Below are 23,779 nucleotides of genomic sequence, written 5' to 3'. Positions count from 1 at the left end.
CAGACTGCCTGGGTTTGAATCCTGGCGTTGCCACTTACTGTGTGGCCTTGGGCAAGTTGCCTACCTTCCTGGACTCAAGTTCCCTCATTTATCAAATTAGAATAACATTAAAGACTACCTCGCAGGATTGGTGTAAGTTTTGAATGACTTATTCTGTGCAGCATGATTATAAGAGTGCCTGACAGTATAACTCACAATCAATGCTGCTATGATTTCCTCTTTTTTAAATCATGAGTGCTTCAAAAACCTGAATTACTAACAGCAGATAAGACTGCCGGAGCATCACAGAAATATTATGCCTTTTGTGATACTAGGAAAAAGAGGTAACAAAATGGAAAATCACAGCCATGACCGTCAAGTCCAAAAGGTAATTAAAAAGTCTACTCCCTTTATTGAAAAATAGTGCTTAAGAACAGCCACTTTCAAATGTGTTTACTGTATTTGACCCTTTCAGAACGACAGAACCCTGCTGACGGAGAAAGGAAAACCAAACTTGTTTCAGAGGGTTCTTCTATGAGCTTCTGCAACTGCTCTTTGAGACAGTAAGAAGTCTAAGTAACCCTAAAGTTTATCCACTGAGAGAGGTTGGGAAGTCCCTTTGCCTCTGACACTATGAAGGAGAGAAGAAGCCTCCCTTGATTTATAGGCTCAGATCCATCGGAAGGCCCCAGGAAGCTTGGAAAGGCCATTCCAAACTCAGCATTTTAAGATAAAAGAAAAAACCACTTAATCATATGCCACGCATCTTCAAATTAACCCAAGGATATATAACTGCGGCATTTTGTCTCTTCCGATGAGTAACGCAGTCAACAGGAAACACTGGTGTTCAGCATTTCTGTAGCTCCAGGCACTGCGGAGTTTGGCATTATAACATAAGCACAAATATTTAGGCAGTTTAGAAAGTGATGGCATCCAAAGACGTAAATATGCTGGTATTCTACACTACTCCTTGGATTCTCTCCCCATAACACTGGGGTGGCAAGGTCTGGGTCACAGTGGGGCATGCTTTGATAGCAGAGCATACAAACCAACACCCCTGGACTCAGCTTGGAAGGGGGACTGGTACAGTCCCCTTGGGCAAATGTGATTCATTGCTGTCGAGTCAATTTCCACTCACAGCAACCCTATAGGACAGAGTTAGAACTGCCTCATAGAGTTTCCAAGGAGTAGCTGGTGAATTTGAACTGCCAACCTTTTGGTAAGCAGCCAAGCTCTTAACCACTGTGTCATCTGACAGCAGAGCTAAATTATTCTGATCAGTCAGCAGTCCTAATAAATCAGGAAACATGATTTTACTCCATTCATTTACTTCCTTATCACTTATCTCTTGGCAAGGTGAATTCCTCTGCTTATTCCAATTTTGCAGGGGAAAAAGCTGTCAAAAGGGAAAGGGAGGTGTGAATTCTTCCTGTGAAGTGACATACTGCAGGCTGCTCTGAGTCCTGAAAGGCCACGTGGCGCCCATGTCAGGAGGGAAACCATGCTAATGGAGCTAATGCAGGACTCTGTAGGGAGGGTTGGGCAGGGCTGGGGAGGGGAACGCTTGTAGGTTACTTCATAGACTTCCATAACTATAAAGAGACCTATCAAGGATTTTCTTCCTACAGACAAAAAGATCATTCATATTCCCAGATGCCACTTTGAAACTTCTCTGCCATTCAGCATGGGACTTGGGTTCTTTACCCCCTTAGGGATTACCAGGGTGGCTCTAACTGGGCTGTTCTTATGGTCTTCAGCAAGGTACCAAGGACACTGGATTTGGTCTTTAAGATTACAGAGGACTTCACAGACAATGGGGGAAGTGAAATCCTAACGGGTGCTACAGATAAACTGTGGCCCCCCCAAATTATGTGTTAGAATTCTAACCCCTGTGCCTATGGATTCAATCCTATTGGGGAATAGGGCTTTCTTTGTTATGTTAATGAGCCATTATCAATGTAGATTGTGTCTTAAACCTAATCACTTTTTAGACATGAAAAGAGCAGATTAGAGACAAGTGGGCACACACTGGGGAAGACAGGAGCACACGGTGAGAGCTCCCGGGGAACTGAGGAGTGAACCCTGAGGCTACAGAGGCTGAGACAAGGACCTCCCCCCAGAGCCCACAAAGAGAGAGTGTCTTCCCTTAGAGCCAGCGTTCTGAATTGGGACTTCTAGCCTCCTAACAGTGAGAAAATAAATTTCTGCTCTTCAAAGTCACACACTGGGGGCATTTTTATTACAGCAGCACCAAGAAACCAAGACCAAAAAAAAAAAAAAAAAGCCCATTGCCATCAAGTCGATTCTGACTTATAGCGACTCTATAGGGCACAGTAGAACTGCCCCCTAGGGTTTCTGAGGAGCAGCTGGTGGATTCAAACTGCTGACCTTTTGGTTATCAGTCAATCTCTTAACCACTGCATCACCAAAACCAAACCAAACACCACTGTCCTCGAGTCGATTCTGACTCATGTCACCAGGGCTCCAGAATTTAAGATAGTAGGTATTTAATATGTGTCAGGAACTTCACATTTTTCCCTCACTAAACTTCATAAGAGCCTTAGATCATCTTCATTTTATCTGAGGGAACTGAGGCTCTGAGAGGTTAATGAATTTTCCCAAGGTCACAAAACCACTAAGTGGCAGAGCTGGGATTCAAACCCAGGCATAACTGCAAAGCCACGCTGTTTCTTCTTGGCTTTTCCCATTGACAAAGTCTCAGGGGTGCTGCAATTCTTTCCAACTACTGCAATATCTATTGTACTTGATAAGCAAGTTAAAGACGAGTTCAAGGCAGTTGCTTAATTTATACACACATGTAAGTTTAAAGTTAATGAACCAGGGCATTTAAATCTCAAGGAAAAGAAGAGAAATTGTCACGACCAATTTCTGATATCTCTCCCTAATCACCTTCCATTCCCTCCTATAGTAAGCAGGTTAGAGTGTCATTACCATTTTATTTCTTCATCAGACAATTACCCTTAAATCAGATAGTCTGGAATTCACAGCTGTCCTGGTGGGAGCCATTAACAGAAACATTATTTCTTCAGCCGGAGTACATGCTGACATATTTGCCTGCAGTGCCTTCTGGAAGATATATGTTCACCACGTGTTGGAGAGTTCAGGATGATGCTCAGACCCAAGGAAGCTTTGGGTTTTAGTAAGAATGAAAACTGAAAATCTCCCAGGCACTGGTTTCTCCACATCTGATCAGCAGCTTGGGACTGAGAAGTCAGTCCCCTGAATGTACCCATCTTTGGCAGAACAAGTGCGGGTAGTGTTCAGAGAGCCGCAAACTGACTCACAACCATCCTGCCCCACCTCTATTCACAAGTCATTGCTAGTGATGACTGATGTGGGCTTAGGATATCAGCTGCCCTTCAGAGGCGACAGGAGGGGTAGGGTGACAGGGAGGATGACGACAGGAGGGGTAGGGTGACAGGGAGGATGACGGTGTGCTAGCTACTACTGTTAACAATAAACAGTTAGCTATGATGTTCACAGAAAGCAGCCCTTTCTGGATACTCAGTGGAAGCGTTCTCCATCTAGTGACTCATTCATGTATTTATTCCACAAATGTCTACAAAGGGGTAGGCAAGTGTCCCTGTAGTGCTATAAGTCCGGAAAAGACTAAGTGCATTTTTTCCCTTTGAGAATGGTTAGCCGCTCTTTGAAATGAAGGTCCAAGTTGCTTCATCCAAGGGCCCAACTGTACTTCGTATTTCCTTAACATGCCCCTTGGAAAGTCCTCTTCAGGAGTAGTATGGGCTGCAGAGAACACTCACGGTTTATGAGGACAAGATGGCGGGAGATAAACAGCAATAAGCAAGCAGTGGGGTTAATAATTTTCACAGCCAACTCCATTCATCCCCTCATAGAATCAATACTTCCAAATACAGGAGCTATAGATATGTGTGAGCATGGTGCCTCTTTCTTCCTAAATCACCTTCCCAGAGACGGATTTCTGATAGCCATGTGACATCCAGTGGTAACCTCAGAGACATCCGGACTGTCTAAAGACTGCTACTATATAGCCAGAGACTCGGTGGTTCCACAGTGAGGCTCTGGGAACCAAGAAGGAAATACACAGCCCCCATGAAGACTGAACTAGGGAAGGGTAAGTCAGGAAGAGAGAAAACCAAGACAAGACTTTCATTTCCTGCTAACCCACCATCCTTCCATTTTGTATCTGCATTTGTCTGTACCACACTGTCCCCTGGGACATGTAGAATATGAGTGGTAGCTTTCTCACTCATTCCTCCAAATAACTAGGAATACATAAATTCACACCATTCCTAAAGGTTTAAAAAGTACAGTATAAAAACAAAAATATACTGGTCAATTGAAAATAAAGGCCAAATGCAAAAAGCATGTCATCAGGATCTGAGGTGAGTTAATTAGTGAAGTTGGATGATTTTTAGGTTTTAGCCTGGTAGCTAAGAGAAGGAACACATGGGTTACCAAACAAAAAATTACATAGGTCTGTGCTGTAAAGGCAAACATTTCTCTCACACTGGACTTATAAGGAAAAATGTGTGTCATGGCTCCTTTTGTAAGAGACACATAGCACAATGCTTACATAAGGGACTTATATAAGGGGCAAAATGGCTTCAATTTAAGTTTTGCAAAAGACACAGAAAAGATGTGCTTTGGACAACAGACAGAAGAGGCAGAGCTCTTGTGTGTGAAAGCCTGAGAGTCATGCTTGTATTTTCACCCAGCCAGAAGCCAACCCTTTCCTCCACAGCACAAGCCATGGACATGCTTGGAGAAAGCATCAATGCTTATCTTACTGAAAAAAGGGAATTGTTGAATCCTTTTTTTAAGAGGTTAGTACCTGCTATGTGTCAGACACTGATCCAGAGATTTTATGAACTATTATCTGGAGGCAGGAGGTTGCACTGACAAGATCATGGACTTGTAGTTAAATCTGGATCCCTCCCAGCACGACTTTGAGTAAATTACTTAAACATCTTGTATCTCAGTTTCCACTTCTGTAACATGAAGTCAACATTATCTACCCCAAGAGATCACTGGGAGGCTAAAATGAAAGAAAATACACAAGAAGTATGTAGCTCACTGTCCAATAAACGCTGAGTCTCTTTCTCCTTTCCTGTTTGCTCATATAATCTGAACAATCCTGCAGAATAAGGATTATAGAGATACAGACACTGAGCTTGAGAAAAGGTAAGTGATCTCTACCAGATCACACAGCTAAGAAGTGCCAGAGCCCCAATTCAGACCCAGGACAGTCTTTTTTCAGACCTGATATTCTTCCATCTAACCACCTAATTAGCTGAGGCTCTTGAGTCTGTACCATTCCACCTGAAAGCGAGTTTCCATCATTCCCAGTAAAAGGGGCCAAGGCTTTGGCAAGGTACTCACCTGACCAAAGGTGAAGTCCATCAAAGCCATAGGAGTACAGGTCATCGCCAACACCATTGCCTCCCCATCCTTCTCCACCTCCAGGGTATGGGGCGTAGCCTGAGGACGAGGCCCAGCCCACCCGGAGATGTGTGGGCTCTGCTGTTAGGAAGGGATCCACCTGGTCGATAATTAGCTCGAAGTACCATTTCTTGTACTGGGCTGAGCCCTCAGCGACTCCCAAGAAGATGTTTGGCCGGATACTGAAATTAAACATGGAGATAGGTAGCATCTACAGGCTCTTCAAAACTGAGAAGGCAAGGAGGCACTGGCTCAATTAAACCTAAGGCAAGAGGAATTTTGTTTTTTTGCATTGTTCTGGAGGAGAAAAAACTTAAAGCCTCCAATACTTGATCAAGTTCTTAGTGAAAGTCATCAGAACAACAGTGACTCCACTGTAAAATATAATGAATGTCTCCTGAAATACTTCATTCAATGCAACCAACATTTTCTGAGGGCCACCTGTGGGTAACTGATGCTGAAAACATTATACAGAATTGTCAGGATTATAGTCATCTTTCTTTCTGTAAGTGAGAGGAATGACATACTCAAGTTGGATCTTCCAGTAAATTGGTTTAAGGATCTCCATTTTCCTAATAGTAGCTTTGTTGATTATTCATAACAATGGCCTCTCAAAAGTCATCACCAGGCAACCTGGTGAAGGGCTGGCGGTTTAATGTATCCAGCAAAGTGGTTGAAATCTTGGGAGGAACCACTTGGAATTTTTCTGTTTGGATCCATACTCTTAGAGGTTTATGCTCACTGGGCAGGGGCCGTTATCTATTTGGGGTGGACAAGGAAAAACTAGGCTGACACCTAGAAGAAAGGAAGCCCATGTGGATGGCTCAGGGCTGCTGGTTGCTCCAGACTTCAGACGTTCTTTTCTCAGCACTGCAGATGAGGGTGTGGGCTTAGGTAGAAAGTGGTCGAAGAACCTTAGGCCTGCCTGGTCCAGACCCAGTGAATTCACATGACTCAGATATGGCCACAGGTATAGACCAGCAGGCTAGGAGTTCTGCATAGGCCCATGCTCTTCGTGATGGTCCCCACAGATAGCCCTTGGGGAAAGTGTTTGCATGACAGAGGCTACAGCAAACCATAGTGTCAGGGTGGAACAACACTTTTCTGAGAAGGTTTCAGAAAAATAGTTGGTATATCAAAACACAGATGAATATACTATGAAGAAGGTACAAGATCTGCATGAATGTTTAAGTTAAAACATGGTCAACCACGTCGGGCCTAATTTTCAGCCCTCAGGTGGTACATATACTCCATCCTTGGCCACTTCAGGGAAAACGTTTCAGAAGCTTTGCTAAAGAGATTGACGTACAAGCTCCCATTCATAAAAAGTGTGCACTGGCCTGGTCTTGTCCTATGTACAGAAATTATGGGTAGGCAGCTTTGGAGCTCAGTCGGCCCTCTCTTTCCAGCCTGGAAACAAGATAGGCAGAACGATGCTTGGCCTTATGGGTGATGGCGGCAGCCTTACCTGGTCACATCATTAATCAGTCGTGTCTGTAGGAGCAGGTTTCTCCGGGGCAGCAGGTTGTCACAGATCAGATTCTGGTTGGCTCTCACTGCGACCCCATTGCAGAGACAGAGGGAACACAGCACATCCAGAACCTATGGCAGGACACACCGGGCCAACCTTAGGAGCAGCAGGACCTAACTGCCATGACGCATGAAGCGGGTGCCATGAAGGGTGGGGGCTAGGACACGAGCTGGAAGAACCAGCTCAGAGTGAAGGATGCCCGTCCTTTCTCTCCAAGCAGTAGGGAGTGATGGGCCAGAGTCTGTTGCCTCTTGGCAAAATGAGCTTGGGGCTTCCTTCTAGGCTCCCTGCCCTAGTCTTGTGCTCTCCCCTCCAAACTATGCATGTAATCTGTGATCACTGTTCTAAGCATCTGAGCTCTGAAGAGAGACTGTCTAGGTTCAAATCCTGCTCAGGATTAGCATAGGGCAAGTGAGAATCCTCGGGTGCAAAAACTCCAGGGAGGCAGTGACTCAGGGTCCCACAAGTGCAAGGGATGGGGGAGAAGGCCCTGATTAGGTCTCACACCAAGCTGGTGCATGCTCCCACCCAGCCTTTGCAGCACTCTGCACTGAGGACTTGTGGGCACGAATACAGATCTTAACAAGGGCACTTAAGATTCCCATTTGACTAAGTTCCCTTGTGTGTAATACATTTGGGAACTTCATAGGGGTGGAGGAGTGATGATGGTAGGGCAGATTTCTGTTCTTGAGTCTCTTGCTATAGCATCATCAAAACTCACTAAGAAACCCTTAACCAGTAAAACCAGCTGCCCTCGAGTTGATGCAGCTCACGGAAAACCCATGTGTGTCAGAGTAGAACTGTGCTCCATAGGATTTTCAATGGCTGATTTTTTTTGAAATAGATCTCCAGGCCTTTCTTCTGAGGTGCCTCTGGGTGGACTCAAACCTCCAACCTTTTGGCTAGCAGCCACGCAGGGACTCCAGTGTATCCTTATGTCCCTAAGAAATAAGTATTCAGAACATCTCACCTGCTTTCTTCCTCCCACCTTGAGTGAGAGCAAACCTGCAAGAGCCCAGGGGGCCCATGAACCTCCAGAGACCAGGCTCCAGGCTGTCTCTGCCCCTTCTTGTTTTCCAAGCTCCCAGAAAGTGAGAACAGTCTCTGGCCTCCTCCACCCACGTACTGGCCTCTGTCTACCCTGTCTCTTTGCATTGCGTCCTCTTTCATTCAGACTTTGTATTCCTATCTTAGCAGAGCAAGTTGTGCTGGGCCGTGAGCCTTTCCCCCCTCTTTCCACTATAGGAAGAAACGTGCAAACAGCACTCAATCAATACCAGCAGCCACGGGGCAGGCTCCACTGGCAGGGAGCTGGGCAGCCCACATTCAGTCTTTCAAAGAGGTCACCGAAGACTCAGTGCTTAGTGGGGCTAGATGGCTTCACGTTGTTGATGACATTTCTATCCATAATTCTCACAAGCCAATTTTCTACCTGCCTCCCTGAATGTCAATTTCATTCCAGATAGATACAAAGCACATTTATGGGGCAAGCAGGAAAAAATCCCAGAGGTGGTTTTATGCAGGACTCTTAGCATTACCACACCGTGAAACAGATCATCTGTGGAAACTCGAACTCCAAAGGACAGTTTCTCAGTCTAAGAAAGGGGCCATAGATGGCCGGGAAATTAAATACTTTTTCTATCCAGCCTATCAGACATTTCCATCTGTTTTGCCTTGGAGTGATAGCTGCAGGAACCTTGCTGTCACAGCCAGAGGGAACGCAGAGCTTCATCCACAGACAATGTGAACCAGGATGAGAAGAAAGACTCTGGAAAAAGCACACAGCCCAAGAGAGCAGCGCTTCGCCTACAAATAAATGATGCCTTCGAGAATCGAGGTGACATTGTTTAGGCTTTGTTTCACAAGGCATTCTTTGGGTGAAACTGGGGAATGGGGCAAACCACCTTTCCAAAAAAAAAGTTTAAATGGGTTCTTTCAACAGAGAAGGGAGTGTAGACAGATCCCGTCCCTCCCGGAGGGCACACAGGCTCTGAGCCTGGAGGTCATTTGGACTTTCTGACTGAATGGATGCATCTCTGTGATGTCTGGAACTGTGGCAGACACCGTTAAATGCTCACCAGCTTCATTTCTTCTCCTTACATCTGCCCACCTCCCTGGCAACCTGTGGGGCCGTGGACTGAGCCCTAAAACCCATTGCCGTCAAGTCGATTCCGACTCATAGTGAGTCCTAGCCAGTGGAAAACTGGTGGACATGATGTACTTTCAGCCTTGGCGCTGAAAATCTACACAGTCCTCCGTGCCCTGTCTCTTTTCACAAATGGATACAGAGATCCAGTGAAGGACTCCAAGGGTCTCCCTACTCAAAGTGTGATCCGGGAGCACTGGCAACACCTGAAGCTTGCTAGAAAACCACATGCTTAAGCTCCACCCCAGACTTACAGAATCAGAACCTGCATTTTAGCACCATCCCTGGAAAGCCTTAAGCAGAGTATATACTGTGAAGTCCTGCCCTAGGGGATGGGGGAGCCATCAGATGGGAGGTGTCTCTGAATGACCATACGGAGAAGAGCCAGCCCACTGAGGGCCTGGGACTGTGAAGTGAGCAAAAATAAATCTCCATTGTGCTAAGCTGCTGAGAATTTAGGCTTATTTGATATAGGCTTCCCTAATCAATACACTGGTCCAGCATGAGAATTTCCCTGGCCCATTTTATAGAGTTCATTTGCTTCTGGTTGTAATCCTTTTCATCACTCACACCCGGCTTCATTCAAAATCCTCTCATTTTGCTTTTATCTCCATTAGTCTCTACTGGAAACACAGGCTTATGCAGGAATTCTACTTTAAAGATAAGAAATAAGTATTGCATATCCATGGGAACATCATTCGGCTGTCATAGCATTTTGTCCTCAGCTTTTATCTTTAAAAGCAGCTTTCTAAAAAGACCTCTAACTATATTCTATGAGTTTTATATCAAGTTCTGTATTTGAGAAATGAGTGCTTTGCAGTCCCTGAGGAACAAATTTTGTTCTTCCTATGGATGATAACTGAGTGGTCGGGAATGCTTCTGTTTTGCCTTGATTGCCTGGGAACTCAAAGCCAAGTGTATGGAGTCCTGGTGGCGTAGTGGTTAAGAGCTCGGCTGCTAGCCAAAAGGTCAGCAGTTTGAATCCACTAGCCCCTCCTTGGAAACCCTATAGGGCAGTTCTACTCTGTCCTCTGGGGTCGCTATGAGTCAGAATCGACTCTATGGCAACAGGTGTTGTAACAACAGAACCCCTGGGTGGTAAAACAGTTAAGGAGCTTAGCTGCTAACTGAAAGAGAAGCAGTTGGAGTCCACCCAGAGGCTTCTCAGAAGAAAGGCCTGACAATCTACTTCGAAAAAATCAGCCATCGAAAATCCCAGGGAGCACAGTTCTACTTGGAAACATAGAGAGGAACCAGGAGTCAGAGTCAACTTGATGGCAACTTTTTAAAAAATTATAACAAAATTAAATTGTAAGAGTTAACAGTCTCCTTACCTGCATTCTATCCTCCCCCTAGCCCAGGCTAAACCTTTGATTCCGGTTTATATTTTTGGGGGAGGAAGGACATTACGATTTTACCATAGTTTTCTTACGGATGGCTGTAAATCCTTTGTGAAAACAGAGATGATAATAAATAATATTTATCTGTGACAACAGTGAACAGGTTTGGCGTGAAATAGAGTGAGGGACAAGGAAAAAGAGCAAATTTTATCTTTATCATTAGAAGCTTACTCCATGGGAAAATCATATGGTGACTGTCAAAATTTTCAACAACTCTTCTTTTTCCCAAACAATAAAATCAGCGTTGCCCACACAGTAAGTGCGTTTGTGACCACTGATTAGCCAGCTATTGGGTGAGATGAGGCCTGAACATATACATGATCTTCCAAAGATTCAAGGTGAGATTCTGGCTCTACTCCTTCATTCCCTTTATTCATTATTAAAAGTCCAACAAACATGTGCTAAAGCCTACGTGTATAGCATAAAGGCTTCGCACTATGGGGATTACAAAGACTGTCCCTACCATGAAGGAATTTACAGTCTATGGTAGACATACACATAAAATAGCTATATAAAAGACAGATTGGCACAACCACTAAAACAGTACAGTCATATAAGACTAAAGGAGAGACCAACCCCAACTGCAATCACGAAAGGCTCCATGGAAGGCGTCCTGTTGAAATTAAGTTGTGAAGGACAGGTAGGGTTTTGATGGGTCTTGAAAAAAGAGGAAGTAAGGGATGCTGGGGGGGTTAGCAGGAGCAAAATCTATCAGAAGTCAAGGGGCAAAGTACATCAGAAAATAGGGTGTGGGCACTGCCACCCACTCCTGTCCCATTTACTCTAAAGGTTGTGCTCTTTCCCCATAACTTATGACTTCAAATAAGATCATGCAAATTTGATCAGGGGCAATGATTTCTATGGAAGGGATGTAGCCAAGAACTAAAACATTTTAGAGGCAGGAGGGTATTAACAATTGCTGCTACATATGCTCATGATTTTAAGCCTGTGATTGGAGGTGGCATGGTACAGAAAGTGGTTTCTCAAACCCAAGAAACGTACAAACCCTTTTTTAAAGGAAAAGTCATAGACCCTAAAGACCACCTTTTGTACTCATAGGGGCCCCCGTGCTCCAGTTTAAGAAACATTTAATTTATTCTATGAAAATGCCTTTTAACTGTGAAATTGTCACTGCAAAGAGTTTTGTATTTAGAAAATGATAACAATGAAAACACAAAATTAAACGTAGTCTCACAGAACGTGTGGACTGGGAAGAATATATTCCCAGACTATAGCCTGAGACACACTGAAAAGAATATTAAACTTAAAAAACAGTTGCATCAAGTAAATTCCAATTCGTGGTGACCCCATGTGTGTCACAGTAGAACTGTACTCCATAGGGTTTTCAAGGCCGATTTTCTAGAAGTAGGTCGCCAGGTCTATCATCTAAGGCACCTCTGTGTGGACTTGAACCTCTAAGGTTTCATTTAGCAGCTGAGTGTGTTAACTATTTGCACCACTCATGATTTCTGTATTAAACTTGGGGTAGGGAAACCTAAACTTTGGTCCTAATTTGTCAGTAATTAGCTGTGTGGCCTCTGGCAAGTTGCTTCACATCCAGGACCCATGTCCCAGCCGTGTTTCTGCCTCTATAAGGTGGTAATAACAATAATGTTACTTCAAAAGGTGGCAGTGAGGATGAAAGAAGAGGGATGTAACATTTAGGAAAGTACCTGGCATTCATAAGTGCAAAATAAATGTTACTTATCATTATTAATATCATTGTTGCTTTGTTGTTAGAGGATCTCAGAGTCCTTTTTGGCTCAAAAATTGTATTATTTTTTGAGTCACTGTTTTCATAGAAAACTGAGTGAATGGGATGGAGACTCCTGAAAACCTAGGACTAGAGAAGACAGAGCAATCTGAATAGGAACGCGTTACCTTGGCATTTTCTAAGTAAAGGTAAATCATTGCAAGGGAATTCTGGCCAGCACTCGGCATGTTCTTTGCAAAGTTACCCCAAATACCACTGGTGATGATTTCAAGGCCAGATTTCTCATTGACGATAAACTATCCAATTGAATAATCTCTAAGGGAGGATCGGAACTCATGGCAAGCCTTCACCCACAAATTCATCAGGAGACACAATGGGAGCATCCTTGAGGAGACTCGTATGTCCCAAGATCACATTGCTGAACTTTTGCTACATTGCCAGAATTTCTGAAACTGCCTTGGCTCTGAAAGATCAAAGTCTACTCTGCTAGGGTACCCTCAGACAATAGCATCAGATCAGATACTGGATTCAAAGCAAAGTACTTCAGCTTATTAGGCCTCAGTTTCCTCAACTGCAGAATGGGCCAGATGTTAATCACCACATGACACCCATTAAATACTTTGTAGCTCTTTGGATGAAAGAAGCTGTAACAAAAGTGGTTATTTGCTAAGTGCATTACATAGTATCACATACAGAAGCCTCTGGGGAAACCAAGTGAGAGCAGGTTTCCTGTCAAAGGGCCCCCATGGTATTTGCACATAGCTTTTTTTTTCTAGGCTCCCACCATGTGTTACTCGGGTACTTGCCAATTATTCTTATTACACTTCCCAGACAGAGAGAACATGTTGGAATTTAGAGAAGCTGGACTGAGCTGGAGTTTCCCGCCTGCTTTTGATTTGCCACATTTGAGAAAGCAATTATAGACCCCACATATTTCTTTCTACTCATTGCCAAGCAATTTCACAGGTGCTAAGGACTGTGGCTTTTCTGCTTCCTAAGGATGATGTAGGTCATCTAAGCAATGCTGGAGAGGTTCATTCTCTGGGACTTGATATGCATCTCAAATGTACAGTACCCCCAAGTGAGGGCAGGCGGCAAGGGCCCACGACCCAGCTGAGCTCCTTCTGCTCTGCAGGAGCACAGCTGTCATCCCTCATGTGTGATTATGCCATCTGCTCTTGAAATAGACCTCTTCAGCCTTTGAGTGCCCTGTCTCGCAATTAATTAGCCAGAGAAGCAGTCCCCATGTATGATGCTGATGCTTCAAAAGACTTTCTCTACTCACTGTGTTTTAGAGTTATGATTTCATAAAAATAGAGATGTTGGAGCTCTAGAAGACTTAAAAAACTTGACACAGTATTCCACCTTTAGGAAGTGGAGCTGGCATTATTCCCACTTAAAAGATGAAACAACTGAGACCCAAAGTCACACAGCTATTTTGTAGCAAAAAGAGAGACTGGCAGCTTTATTCCTCCTGCTTGATGGTGCAGTCATTCCTTTACTTCACTTGGCTTGACTCTTGGTAAACCTGATTTCATTTAACAATGAGCCATGCTGCTAAGACTTTCTATAGTATTTTTAATCAGATTCCTATATATTTTCTCTATGTATTAGCTGTTTTACCCCTAAGTTCTTAGACTCTACAATGGATGCCAGCTCTGTGTAGCTGGCCTTGCACAGAGCTTAGTCAAGTGACTCACACAGTGAGCTGAGCTGTGTGTAAAGGGCTAATAATGATGAGCAGGGGTTGGGGCCACCACCTGTCTGTCAGTTTATCCTACTGTGGTGGCTTGCATGTTGTCATGATGCTGGAAGCTATATCAATAATTCAAAAAACAGGATGGTCAATAATGGTTTCAGGTTTCAGCGGAGTTTCTGGGCTAAGACAGGTTAGGAAAAAATATCTGGTGATCTACCACTGAAAATTAGTCACTGAAAATCTTATGGATCACAACAGAATACTATGTGGCATAGTGCTGAAAGACAAGCTCCCCAAGTTGGAAGGCAACAAATGTGCTCAAGTACTCCTGCGATCATGAGGATGGTGTGGGACCAAGGAGTGTTTCATTCTGCTGTACATGGGGTTGCCACGAATCAGGGCCATCTTGATGGTAACTAACAACAGAGCTTGGGGAGCTGGGTGGAAACCAAGGGAGACCATCTAAGACCCAGTGCGGCTGTCTGGTTTGGAGTGCGTTCCTAGGCAAGGAAGCATCTTTCAGAACCCTAGTGTCCCAAAGTAGTTATCAAAGACAAGAAACAGAGTAGCCAACAGTCTCTCAGTCATACACAATGGGTTATTAAGCGCCGGGGAGGGAAAAGCTATGTAAAGTCAATCACTGTTGGGTTCGTCTTTCCATACTCACCTTGTGATTCCTCCCATGCTTATCCAACAGTGAAATGATGGATTTGATGTGGCCCTCTGCTATCAGATTTAAGGCTTCTGGGCTCTCAATCAAGATGCAGTGCAAAACTTCCAAGATACCTACACGAATGCCACAAAAGCCATTCAGACACTAAGCTGCAGAGCTGACCATAACTTAGAAACCTGAGAATGAAGAGGCCATCCTGAGGGGGCTAAAATATCATCAATTCTTTGACTCTACTAAATATTTCCAGACAGAAGAAAGATGCAGTCATCTCTGGTAGACTTCAGGGGGCCCTGGGGGCCAACCAAGCTGTAATTTAGGGGTGAGTTTAATTTAGATCTAACTGCATCTCCTTCTTCCCAAACTAAATCCTTCTAACGTCACAATGTAGAAGAGGAGCAGCTGTAAAATAGAATTCCTAATTTGATCAAACCAAACAACACTTAATTCAAAAATGAATGTAAAAGCAGACACACAGTTTACTATAAGTTCTAAAGGTCACTCAAGTAATTTAGAAAATATTCCGGGTGTTGCCTGAACCAAAAACCAAAACCAAACCCATCACTGTCGAGTTGATTCCAACTCACAGCGACCCTACAGGACAGAGTAGAAATGCCCTATATGGTTTCCAAGGAGTTCCTGGTGGATTCAAACTGCCAACCATTTGGTTAGCAGCCATAGCTTTTAACCACTATGCCACCAGGGTTTCCGGGTGTTGCCTGAGTATGAGTTTTTTCCAGGAACCACCCTGGAAATTATTATTATTTTAGACTTACTAGCATATCAAATAAACTCTAAGCTCCCTAAAGAAAGACTTTTTGGTTTTGCCACCTCTTCCTGGCACACTGGATGGTTTTCTGTTTTAAGTGCAGGCTCAGGAAAAACTAACTGGTGACCCCTGTGGCTGGCACACATAAGGCTAACACTGTGACGAAAATCCAAGGGACTTGTTGGCCAATATCTCCATTAGCGTTATTGAGAAAACTTCTCTTCACTCCATTTATCTCAAGGTTTTCATAAATTACCTTCAAAGATAATTCAGCAGATGGGAAGAGACACTAAAGAGACAGGGAAGAGAAGGCTTACATGCGGGTGGGGGGCAGTCCTTGGGGGACCCTTTCCTTGGCCTGTCTGTTAAAGCACCTCCCACCTCCAGACTATGAGAAAAGAATCAACATTGTTCAACATCCCAGGAGGTGCCCACAGCTGTCATGTTCACTCAGCACTAGGAAGCCGACTGCTGAGCCCTGCAGCGTGGTCACTCATCAACGATGACCATACTCTTGGCTCCAATTCTCTGTGAAGGGCTTGCACTCTCTGTGAATTATCAAGAAGGGCTATCGATATGATGTGAAGGGTGATTCAGGGGCTGAGTGAGGGTCATCATTTCTGCTCAGTTCATGGTCATCCTTTAAAAATGCTTCTAACCAAAATAGTTAGGAGTGCAACTCAGAGACGGCTCAGAAACCCCGAGATAAGAAAAGTACGAAGCAGCGGTGAGAAGGAGACCAGTATCACAGGGTGGGGGTGAGAAGCCATGCTGGGGGTAGGTGGGGGTGGGATAATTTAGGAACTAGAACGTGAAGATGAAGGGACAAAGCGGAAAATTACACAGAAAAGGAAGGATTAGAGCCCGAGTTAGAGTCGTTAAATAAAGTTGAAGGACTGGGTGGCTGGGAGCTTTAGGACATTCTTTCTTTTTGTTGAGGTAATTATTTGAGTGTCATCTGCAATCCAGTAGAAAAGAGAATTGTTAAAAAATATATATATACATAACTTTGTTTTCTTTTTTACAGCAAGGGCAAAAAGAACACACTTCACCTTCTCCAGTTAGAAGTTTCCTGTCACTTCTTACCTGAGGAAGATTCTAGTCTGTCCAATTTACTGATTAGCCAATCAAGGTTGTTGGAGAATTGAGCACAGTTGTTTCTGTTTCCACGAATGAGAGCAGCTGAAAACAAGGAAACGTCTGATTATGTTGTAAGATTATGTAGGTTAGAGGGCAGAGTGATGGGCATACAAATTTGGGAGGCTGTGAAATACTTCCCCTGCTTAGCAACTAAAAGGAATTGAATGACAGTCTTCCCCTCCCTAATCATTTGATACAATTCTGTTTCTATACTTAAAAAAAAAGAGGAGTAAAAATCCAGTATCCATTCACTCACTCAACAAATATTTCTGGAGAATCTGCTATCCACCAGGCACCCACCTGTCTAGCTGCTGGCAGTAGGAGTGTGGGGAAGAAAATAGGCAGATTCCCTGCTTTATGAAACTTAGACTTGAGTTGGGGACAGAGACAATAACCACATAAATTAGTAAAATTGCTTCAGATAGTGATAAGCAAGAAAATAAGACCTGCCTGGTTACCAACTTAAGAACTCAACTTCTCCCAATGTTTTCTTAAATCTTGCTAGAGATGCACTATTCTTCAGTGTTAAAGGAAGGTATCCAAGCTGGAAAGGCTGGTTAAGCTAATGAGTAAGTTAAACTATACATGCACTGTTAACTCTCAAATATCTAAAACCCATCAGCAGATGACTGTGGTTCTCAAAATGTGGTCCCTGGAACAGAAGCATTCACATAACCTAAGAACTCTGTTAGAATTGCAAATTCTTGGGCCTTATTCCATATCTATGGAATCAGAAATGCTAGGGATGGGGTCCATCATTTGTGTTTTAAGCAGCCATCCAGCTAGTTCTGATGTCTGCTCATATTTGAAAACCACTGGTAGATAATATTGCAAAGGGAGGAAGAGAATACTCTGTCATTAAAATTTCAACACTTTAGACCAAGTAGGAAGCCTTGGTGGTATAGTGGTTAAGAGCTATGGCTGCTAACAAAAAGGTCGGCAGTTTGAATCCACCAGGTGCTCCTTGGAAACCCTATGGGGGCAACTCTACTGTGTCCTATAGGGTCGCTATGAGCCAGAATTGACTCGAAGACAATGGGTTTGTGACCCCAATACCCCCCAGCATATCTTCTCCTTTTTCAAAATGGGCAACTGAGAGCTTAACATAACTAAGGCCATGATAAACCTATAAGCTGTTCTTCCTCTGCCTGCCTCCTCACACACCTCTGTTAATGACTTTGTTGTGACCATATGTTAATGACTCTGTTCTTTGTTTTAAACTAATGCAAATAATCTTTTGTTCTGGTGGGACTACCTGTGACAAACAACCCCAACAGGAAAGTTGGAGCCCAGGTATCAGATATGTACGTCTGTAGCCTAATAAAGAAATGTCTGGCAGGGGACTACAAAGACACTTGTAACCCTTGTAAGATTCTATATAATCTCTAATGTAAAACTGCTCTTTGGGACTCCATAGGGACAGCCTGTGTTGCTGCCGGGTCCCTGGTGATGTATGCATTTCCTTAATAAACTTTCTCACTGACTTGGAGTATGTTTCATTGGCTCGACTGCTCCAGGGCATGGACCCTAATCGGGTAACAGGTTTAATAGGTAGACCAAGTAACCTTCCCTAGGGCAAAACAGTTGTAAGACTCTGGAACAAGTCCATATAAATCGATTGGCCCCAAGAAGCTTGCCCTTCATGCTGTCAGTGTCCAGGGGCTGGGCCAGAGGCTGGGAAAGTATTTCGGATAAGGGAAGGTCTTCTTCAGGGCCTCTCTTTCTATCTCGGCAGTCGGGGAGGGCAGAATTCAGTCTGAGCTCCTAAACAGCTTTTCAGGTTGGCTTCATCAAGGTGGTTAAGCACATTGCCTGGGTTCAAACCACAGCTCCATCATTTACACTGTGATCTTGGACAAATTATGAGCATCTCTGTGCATCAATTTCTTCACCAATAGAATTGGGATAATAACAGCATTAAAAAAAAAAAAAAAAACCATGCCATTGAGTCAATTTTGACTCATTGTGACCCTATACGACAGACTAGAACCGCCCCACAAGATTTCCAAGGAGCAGCTGGTAGATTCGAACTGCTGATCTTTTGGTTAGCTGCCATAGCTAATACCAGTAAATATACCTCAAAGTGTTGCTGAAGGTTAAAATGAGATGTTACCCTACTTGGCACACAGAGTTCAATAAACGTTAGCAGTAACTGTAATACTCACCACTGAGTATGAGCTACGTCATTACAAAGTATTAGAACTGGAAGAGACTTTACAAGGTCACCTAGTACAATGGCAATCAACACGATTCTTATGCAGTAAGGATGCAGGCTGATCTCTCTGGACTCCCCTTTAGCCTGCTCAACTTTCTATGGGTTTCCTTTAAATGCGTCATACACATCAGAGCAAAGCCCTAGAAGGCTGCCTTTTTACAGAATCTGAGCCACCTTCTTGCACAGTCTGTTACTGCCTCTCAACTGCCTACCTCCCATAGCCTGGTAGCCTGGGCCCATGTGATGGCATCTGTTACAGCAGACACCAAAACATGACCACACAGTGTTGTGAGAAAAATGGCTAGGTGCTGAAACATTCTTACTCCCCTCCTCCCACTCCTCCCCCCATTTTCTCTCCAACAAGTAGAACATTGAACAGAATCACCACCTTTAAAGTGTAGGTGAGACGGTTGCAGGATTTTAGAACTGGAAGGCACTGTACACATGTTCCAGTCTTGTTCCCTCATTTTAATGATAAGGAAATTGAGGCTCAGAGAGCTTAAGTGACTGTCCAGGCTTTCACAGGTGTTTATTGCAAACTGCCCTCCATCTGCTTCCACTCACTGCTAAGTGACCCTGAGCTCCAAGTTTGGAAAGTACAAACAGCTGCTAGTTAACAGACTAACAGCTGATTAGAACCAAATGGTTAACTAAAGGACTCCAAAGCATGAGGTTAGATGGCCACCTTGGTTCCTCTCGTGAAAATCCAGGGCATACCACCCTTGGAAATCTCCCTGGGAGGGCTCTGTGCGTGTACTTACCCAGCAGTTTATACAGTAGGTTCAGAATTTCTTTCCAAGCTGTGCCACTCTCTTCCCTTGCAATCCCTGCGAAGTGTGCTACGCTATTGTAGATATTTAAGCGATCGATGCAATTTAACACTAGGGCCAACATTCCCTGAGAAGGAGAGGTGGGAAAAAGAGAAAGTTCCTGACTACAGAAGCAGGATCCCTTTTACTCTCTCACTCCCCAAAGCATTCACTTCTGAAAGCTGATAATGCCAGCATGCAAAAAGACCCCCACACCCTGAGTTGGGTTTTGTTTTTTGTCCTAAACACAAAATCTGCATTCTCATGCCTCAGAGACCTAAATAGCGCCCATTTTGGGAGTGAGTCAGCAATCTCTTCTGCTGGGTTTGCCCCACGTGTTTAGTTTTTAGATCAATACAAGGACAGATTGAGGAAGAAGGGGCGTGAATGAGTCTCACAAATGTCTGCTTTCTGTCTAGCAGGAGATGGTTCTGACTCACCCAGTAACAGCCCTGGGTATAGCGCTTGTTTTTCCTTTACATCTCAAATCAGCTCAAGAAATTCTATTCAAACACAGAAGACAGCCATACTTGCTTTCCTCCTCCCCCCAAAAAGGGTGGGATTTAGAGACAATACAGCCAAAAGACAGTTTTCAACTACTTTCACAGCTAATTTACAATTCTATGCCAGTCAGCAGCAACTTCTATGCTTAGCTGTTCTTAAAGAATAGGGGGAAGATGGAGTTTCAGTAGCCTATAAGCCATACAGAATGTTCTCCAAGCCAAAGTCTGCTCAGATCAGAAAAACAAGCAGAATGGGTTCTAGGTGCCACCCCATTAACTTTGGAAATGCCCAGGAGACAAGCTCTGTCCTTAAATATGTGGGGTGAGGAAAGGGCACAGACTACAATGACGTCAGTGCCAAATCACCAAATCCAAGTCCAAAGAAAGCTGTGACTTGTCTGAGGTCACATACAGCCAGGGATGGAGCCAGAACTTTGACCCAGAGCCCCTCAGTCCCCGGTTAGTGTCCCTCCATTTCCAAGCTCCACCTCCAGTGGCTTAGATGCTCAAGGTCCAGAAGAAGGTCCAGCATCCTTGGCATCTTTCGAACCAGCTTCTCAGGCATTTCTCAAGTGGTAGAGCCTGGGCATTTGTTTTTTCAAACAGGGTTCCTAGGTAATTCTGATGTCTCCCCAAAATTGAGGACCACAGCCAATGTCATGCTCTAATAGCTGAGATTTGAAAATGGATTTCGGGAAACACACATGGCAGTGAAGTTTTAAAATGTAATCTGGTTTGAACGGGCCAACCCTTGCTAATGTAACTAGGGGTGGCTGACAGAGAAGGTCAGCCTCCCATTTATCCTTTTCTTCCCAGTTTCCTTTCCTTCTTGTTCTCTAGCTCACTTTCATAAATGCGTGATGCACAGAGACAAAGCTAAATTGCAGCCACAGGGATATTTTTTTTAGCTCTAGATACAAAAAGAATCTCAATTTAAAAAAATGTTTTTGTTTTTTTAAACTTACCTCTTCCTTGAAAAGATTCTGTCTGTTCTTGAGTGAGCGGAGCTTGTTTTGTTTGTCTTCATGCCGCATCTCCTCTTCCGGGGGCTGGAAGTAGGCGATCAAGTCCTGTAGGGTCTGGAGGACTTCTTCTATGGGCAGGGTGACAGGGGCAGCTGTGCGGTTGTTTCCACTAAAAACCATAAGATTATCATGGCTCAGGTGTGGGGCCTCCAGCAGGGGCCCTAACAGCAGGGGTTTCCACCAGGTCCTGGTTCCTACCTGTCCCACCATAGCTACCATGAATTGCTTCCTGGGGATAGTTGCTGTGTGAATGGCTATAACACAAACTCTGCCAACCAACAGAGCCACCGAAAAGAAAACTCAAATTTTCTTTTAAAGCCATTTTTATAAATAAAGGGAAATGACTCCTTTTAGCTCACCTATTTTCAAGCAACTTTCAGACCATCCTGTTAAAACTGCTGTGATATTTCAGCACCTCGCGCCAAACAGGCCCTCTCTAAAAGAGGATTTTGATTTCTGTGTTCTTCAAAGAGAGAAATTCAACGGCGAATAAGATGGTGACTTAATCGGCAGCAGATGCTTCCCTGCCACTTACCACCGGATGTCTGCCACACTTTCTTCTTTTTAAAAATAATAACCTTATTAACCCACAGTTCTTTTCAACTACCACACCTTCTTGGAATAGGATAAATGTACTTTTTTTTTTTTTTAAGTTTGGGATAGTTTCTGTCACTCAATCTCTCTTTCCATCTACCTCTGTCTTCTGTCTCTCTGTGTGCAGCTTTTTTATTTCACTGCATGTGTTTTCTTCTTGGAAACCCTGGTGGTGTAGTGGTTAAGTGCTACGGCTGCTAACCAAAGGGTCGGCAGTTTGAATCCACCAGGCGCTCCTTGGCAACTCTGTGGGGCAGTTCTACCCTGTCCTATAGGGTCGCTATGAGTCAGAATCGACTCGATGGCACTGGCTTTGGTTTTTTTTTTTTTTGGTTTTCTTCTTAATGTTTCTATGTGTATGCTTGCACACACCTGTGTATATTTTGCCCACCCCACTGTCTACGCCTCCTTCACTCTCTGTATCTGTGTGTCTTTCTGACCCTCCCTTCCCTGTATGGCCCTCCATCTGACCCTCAGCTCTCGGCATCCTAACTCTATGTGTACATGCCTCCTCCTCTGTTCCTCAACGTTTCCCTCCCCACCATCTCTCTCTCTGTTATGATTCTTATCCTTTAGATGTCTCTCTTATTCTCCCTCTCCATTACACAACAACGACAACAACAAAAAAACCAAACCCGTTGCCATCGAGTTGATTCCGACTCATAGCGACCATACAGGATAAAGCAGAGCTGCCCCATAAGGTTTCCAACGGGCAGCAGGTGGATTCAAACTGCCGACCTTTTGGTTAGCAGCCAGAGAGTTTTGAAAAAAGTCTTGTGATTAAGTCCCTTCATCACAGAGAGACCACACACCTCCACAGATAACAAAGTGAGCCTTCATCTTCGCAATCTCTTGGGTGAGCCTCTCCAGGGGAAAGGCTGAGAAAAAGGGGGAGGAAAAGGACCTGACCCCTGTGGGCTGTACTGCTGGACCCTGAGGGATTGAGAATTGGTGGAATTGGTGGGATTTTCCTTAGTGGACAACTTCTAATGAGTTCTCCTTCACATTTACAGTGGAATTGGTCAGTTAACTATTGCTACGTATTAATCTGGAGATCTGCTAAGAAAAGATTGCCATCTAGGCCTAAAGCAAAGCCTCGATAAGCTCTGAAAACACTCAGGCTGTGAGGTGAAAATAATCCCAATTTCGTATAAATGCCAAGTACATGAAATGAGAGCAAAGCACCACTGGATTGTAAATTTATTACAGGCAGGATGCAGTCCTCCTTAGTGTGGACTCCATTTCAAATAACACCTGGCACAAAGTAGGTGCTCAGTAAGTGTTTGTGACTAGAACAGGATAAATGTAAGGTTTGGAGAGTTTCTATTACTGAATCTCCCCATCTCTGTCTTCTGTCTCTCTGTGTGCAGCTTCTTTATTTCACTGACTGTGTTTTGTTCTTAATATTTCTTTACCCACACCACTGTCTACGCCTCCTTCCCTCTCTGTATCTGTATCTCCGTATCATTGGACATACTGACAGAGGGGAATAGAAAGATGTGAGGACACAAGGTGAAGGTTTGGGAATACAAAACCCAACCAGGTATTACTTCTCGCTTCTAGATTAGCAGAGGGATAAATACATCTTCCTTAGTATTTTTGGTCCAATTCCAGGGTTTACCTTTTTTTCTTTAACATTTTGGGCTTACTACAGATAACAGAGGATGGTTAACTAAAGAAAGTTTCTCATGTGGTAAGATAAAATCAAGAGTTTTGTAGGCATTTTTGTGGCTTGGAAAACTCAAGTTTTAACCTTGTCACTGCCATTAATCATGTGATATTTGCAGTATCTCTAAGCCTCTCATGCTTCAATCTCAAACCTGGAAAACAGGTAAGGTACACACTGTATGGTTGCTAGGGTCCTTCTGGTTCTAACTTTTTTTCTTTCCTTTTTTTTGTCAATTTGGCCAATGGTTTGTCAGTTTTGTTACCTTTTCAAAGAACCAACTTTTGGTCTTACCAATTCTATTATTTTTCTGTTCTCTATTTCATTTATTTCTGCTCTAATCTTATTTCCTTTCTTCTGGTGGCCATGGGCTTCTTTGGCTGTTCTCTACTTGTTTGAGTTGTAGGGATAATATTCTGATTTTGGCTCATTCTTTTTTTTTTTTTTTTAATTTTTATTGTGCTTTAAGTGAAA

The 23,779-nt window shown here is 43.8% G+C and overlaps 1 protein-coding gene across 1 annotated transcript in view; it reads right to left on the bottom strand.

The window, feature by feature from the left end:
* Nucleotides 1-23,779, bottom strand: part of RYR3 (ryanodine receptor 3) — a 446,068-nt gene that overhangs the window by 282,418 nt on the left and 139,871 nt on the right. The window contains exons 15-20 of the mRNA XM_064291963.1: nucleotides 20,986-21,154; nucleotides 19,470-19,605; nucleotides 16,440-16,535; nucleotides 14,582-14,700; nucleotides 6,893-7,026; nucleotides 5,365-5,606 (exon numbers count right to left, since the gene is read on the bottom strand). Of these exons, the coding sequence (XP_064148033.1) occupies nucleotides 5,365-5,606; nucleotides 6,893-7,026; nucleotides 14,582-14,700; nucleotides 16,440-16,535; nucleotides 19,470-19,605; nucleotides 20,986-21,154 (896 nt within the window). The remainder of the gene's footprint in view (nucleotides 1-5,364; nucleotides 5,607-6,892; nucleotides 7,027-14,581; nucleotides 14,701-16,439; nucleotides 16,536-19,469; nucleotides 19,606-20,985; nucleotides 21,155-23,779) is intronic.

The sequence above is a fragment of the Loxodonta africana genome, chromosome 10 (genome assembly GCF_030014295.1).
Source record: "Loxodonta africana isolate mLoxAfr1 chromosome 10, mLoxAfr1.hap2, whole genome shotgun sequence".
Classification (NCBI taxonomy): domain Eukaryota; kingdom Metazoa; phylum Chordata; class Mammalia; order Proboscidea; family Elephantidae; genus Loxodonta; species Loxodonta africana.
The sequence above is the reverse complement of the archived record's forward strand: the minus strand, read 5'-3'. Positions and strand labels throughout refer to the sequence as shown.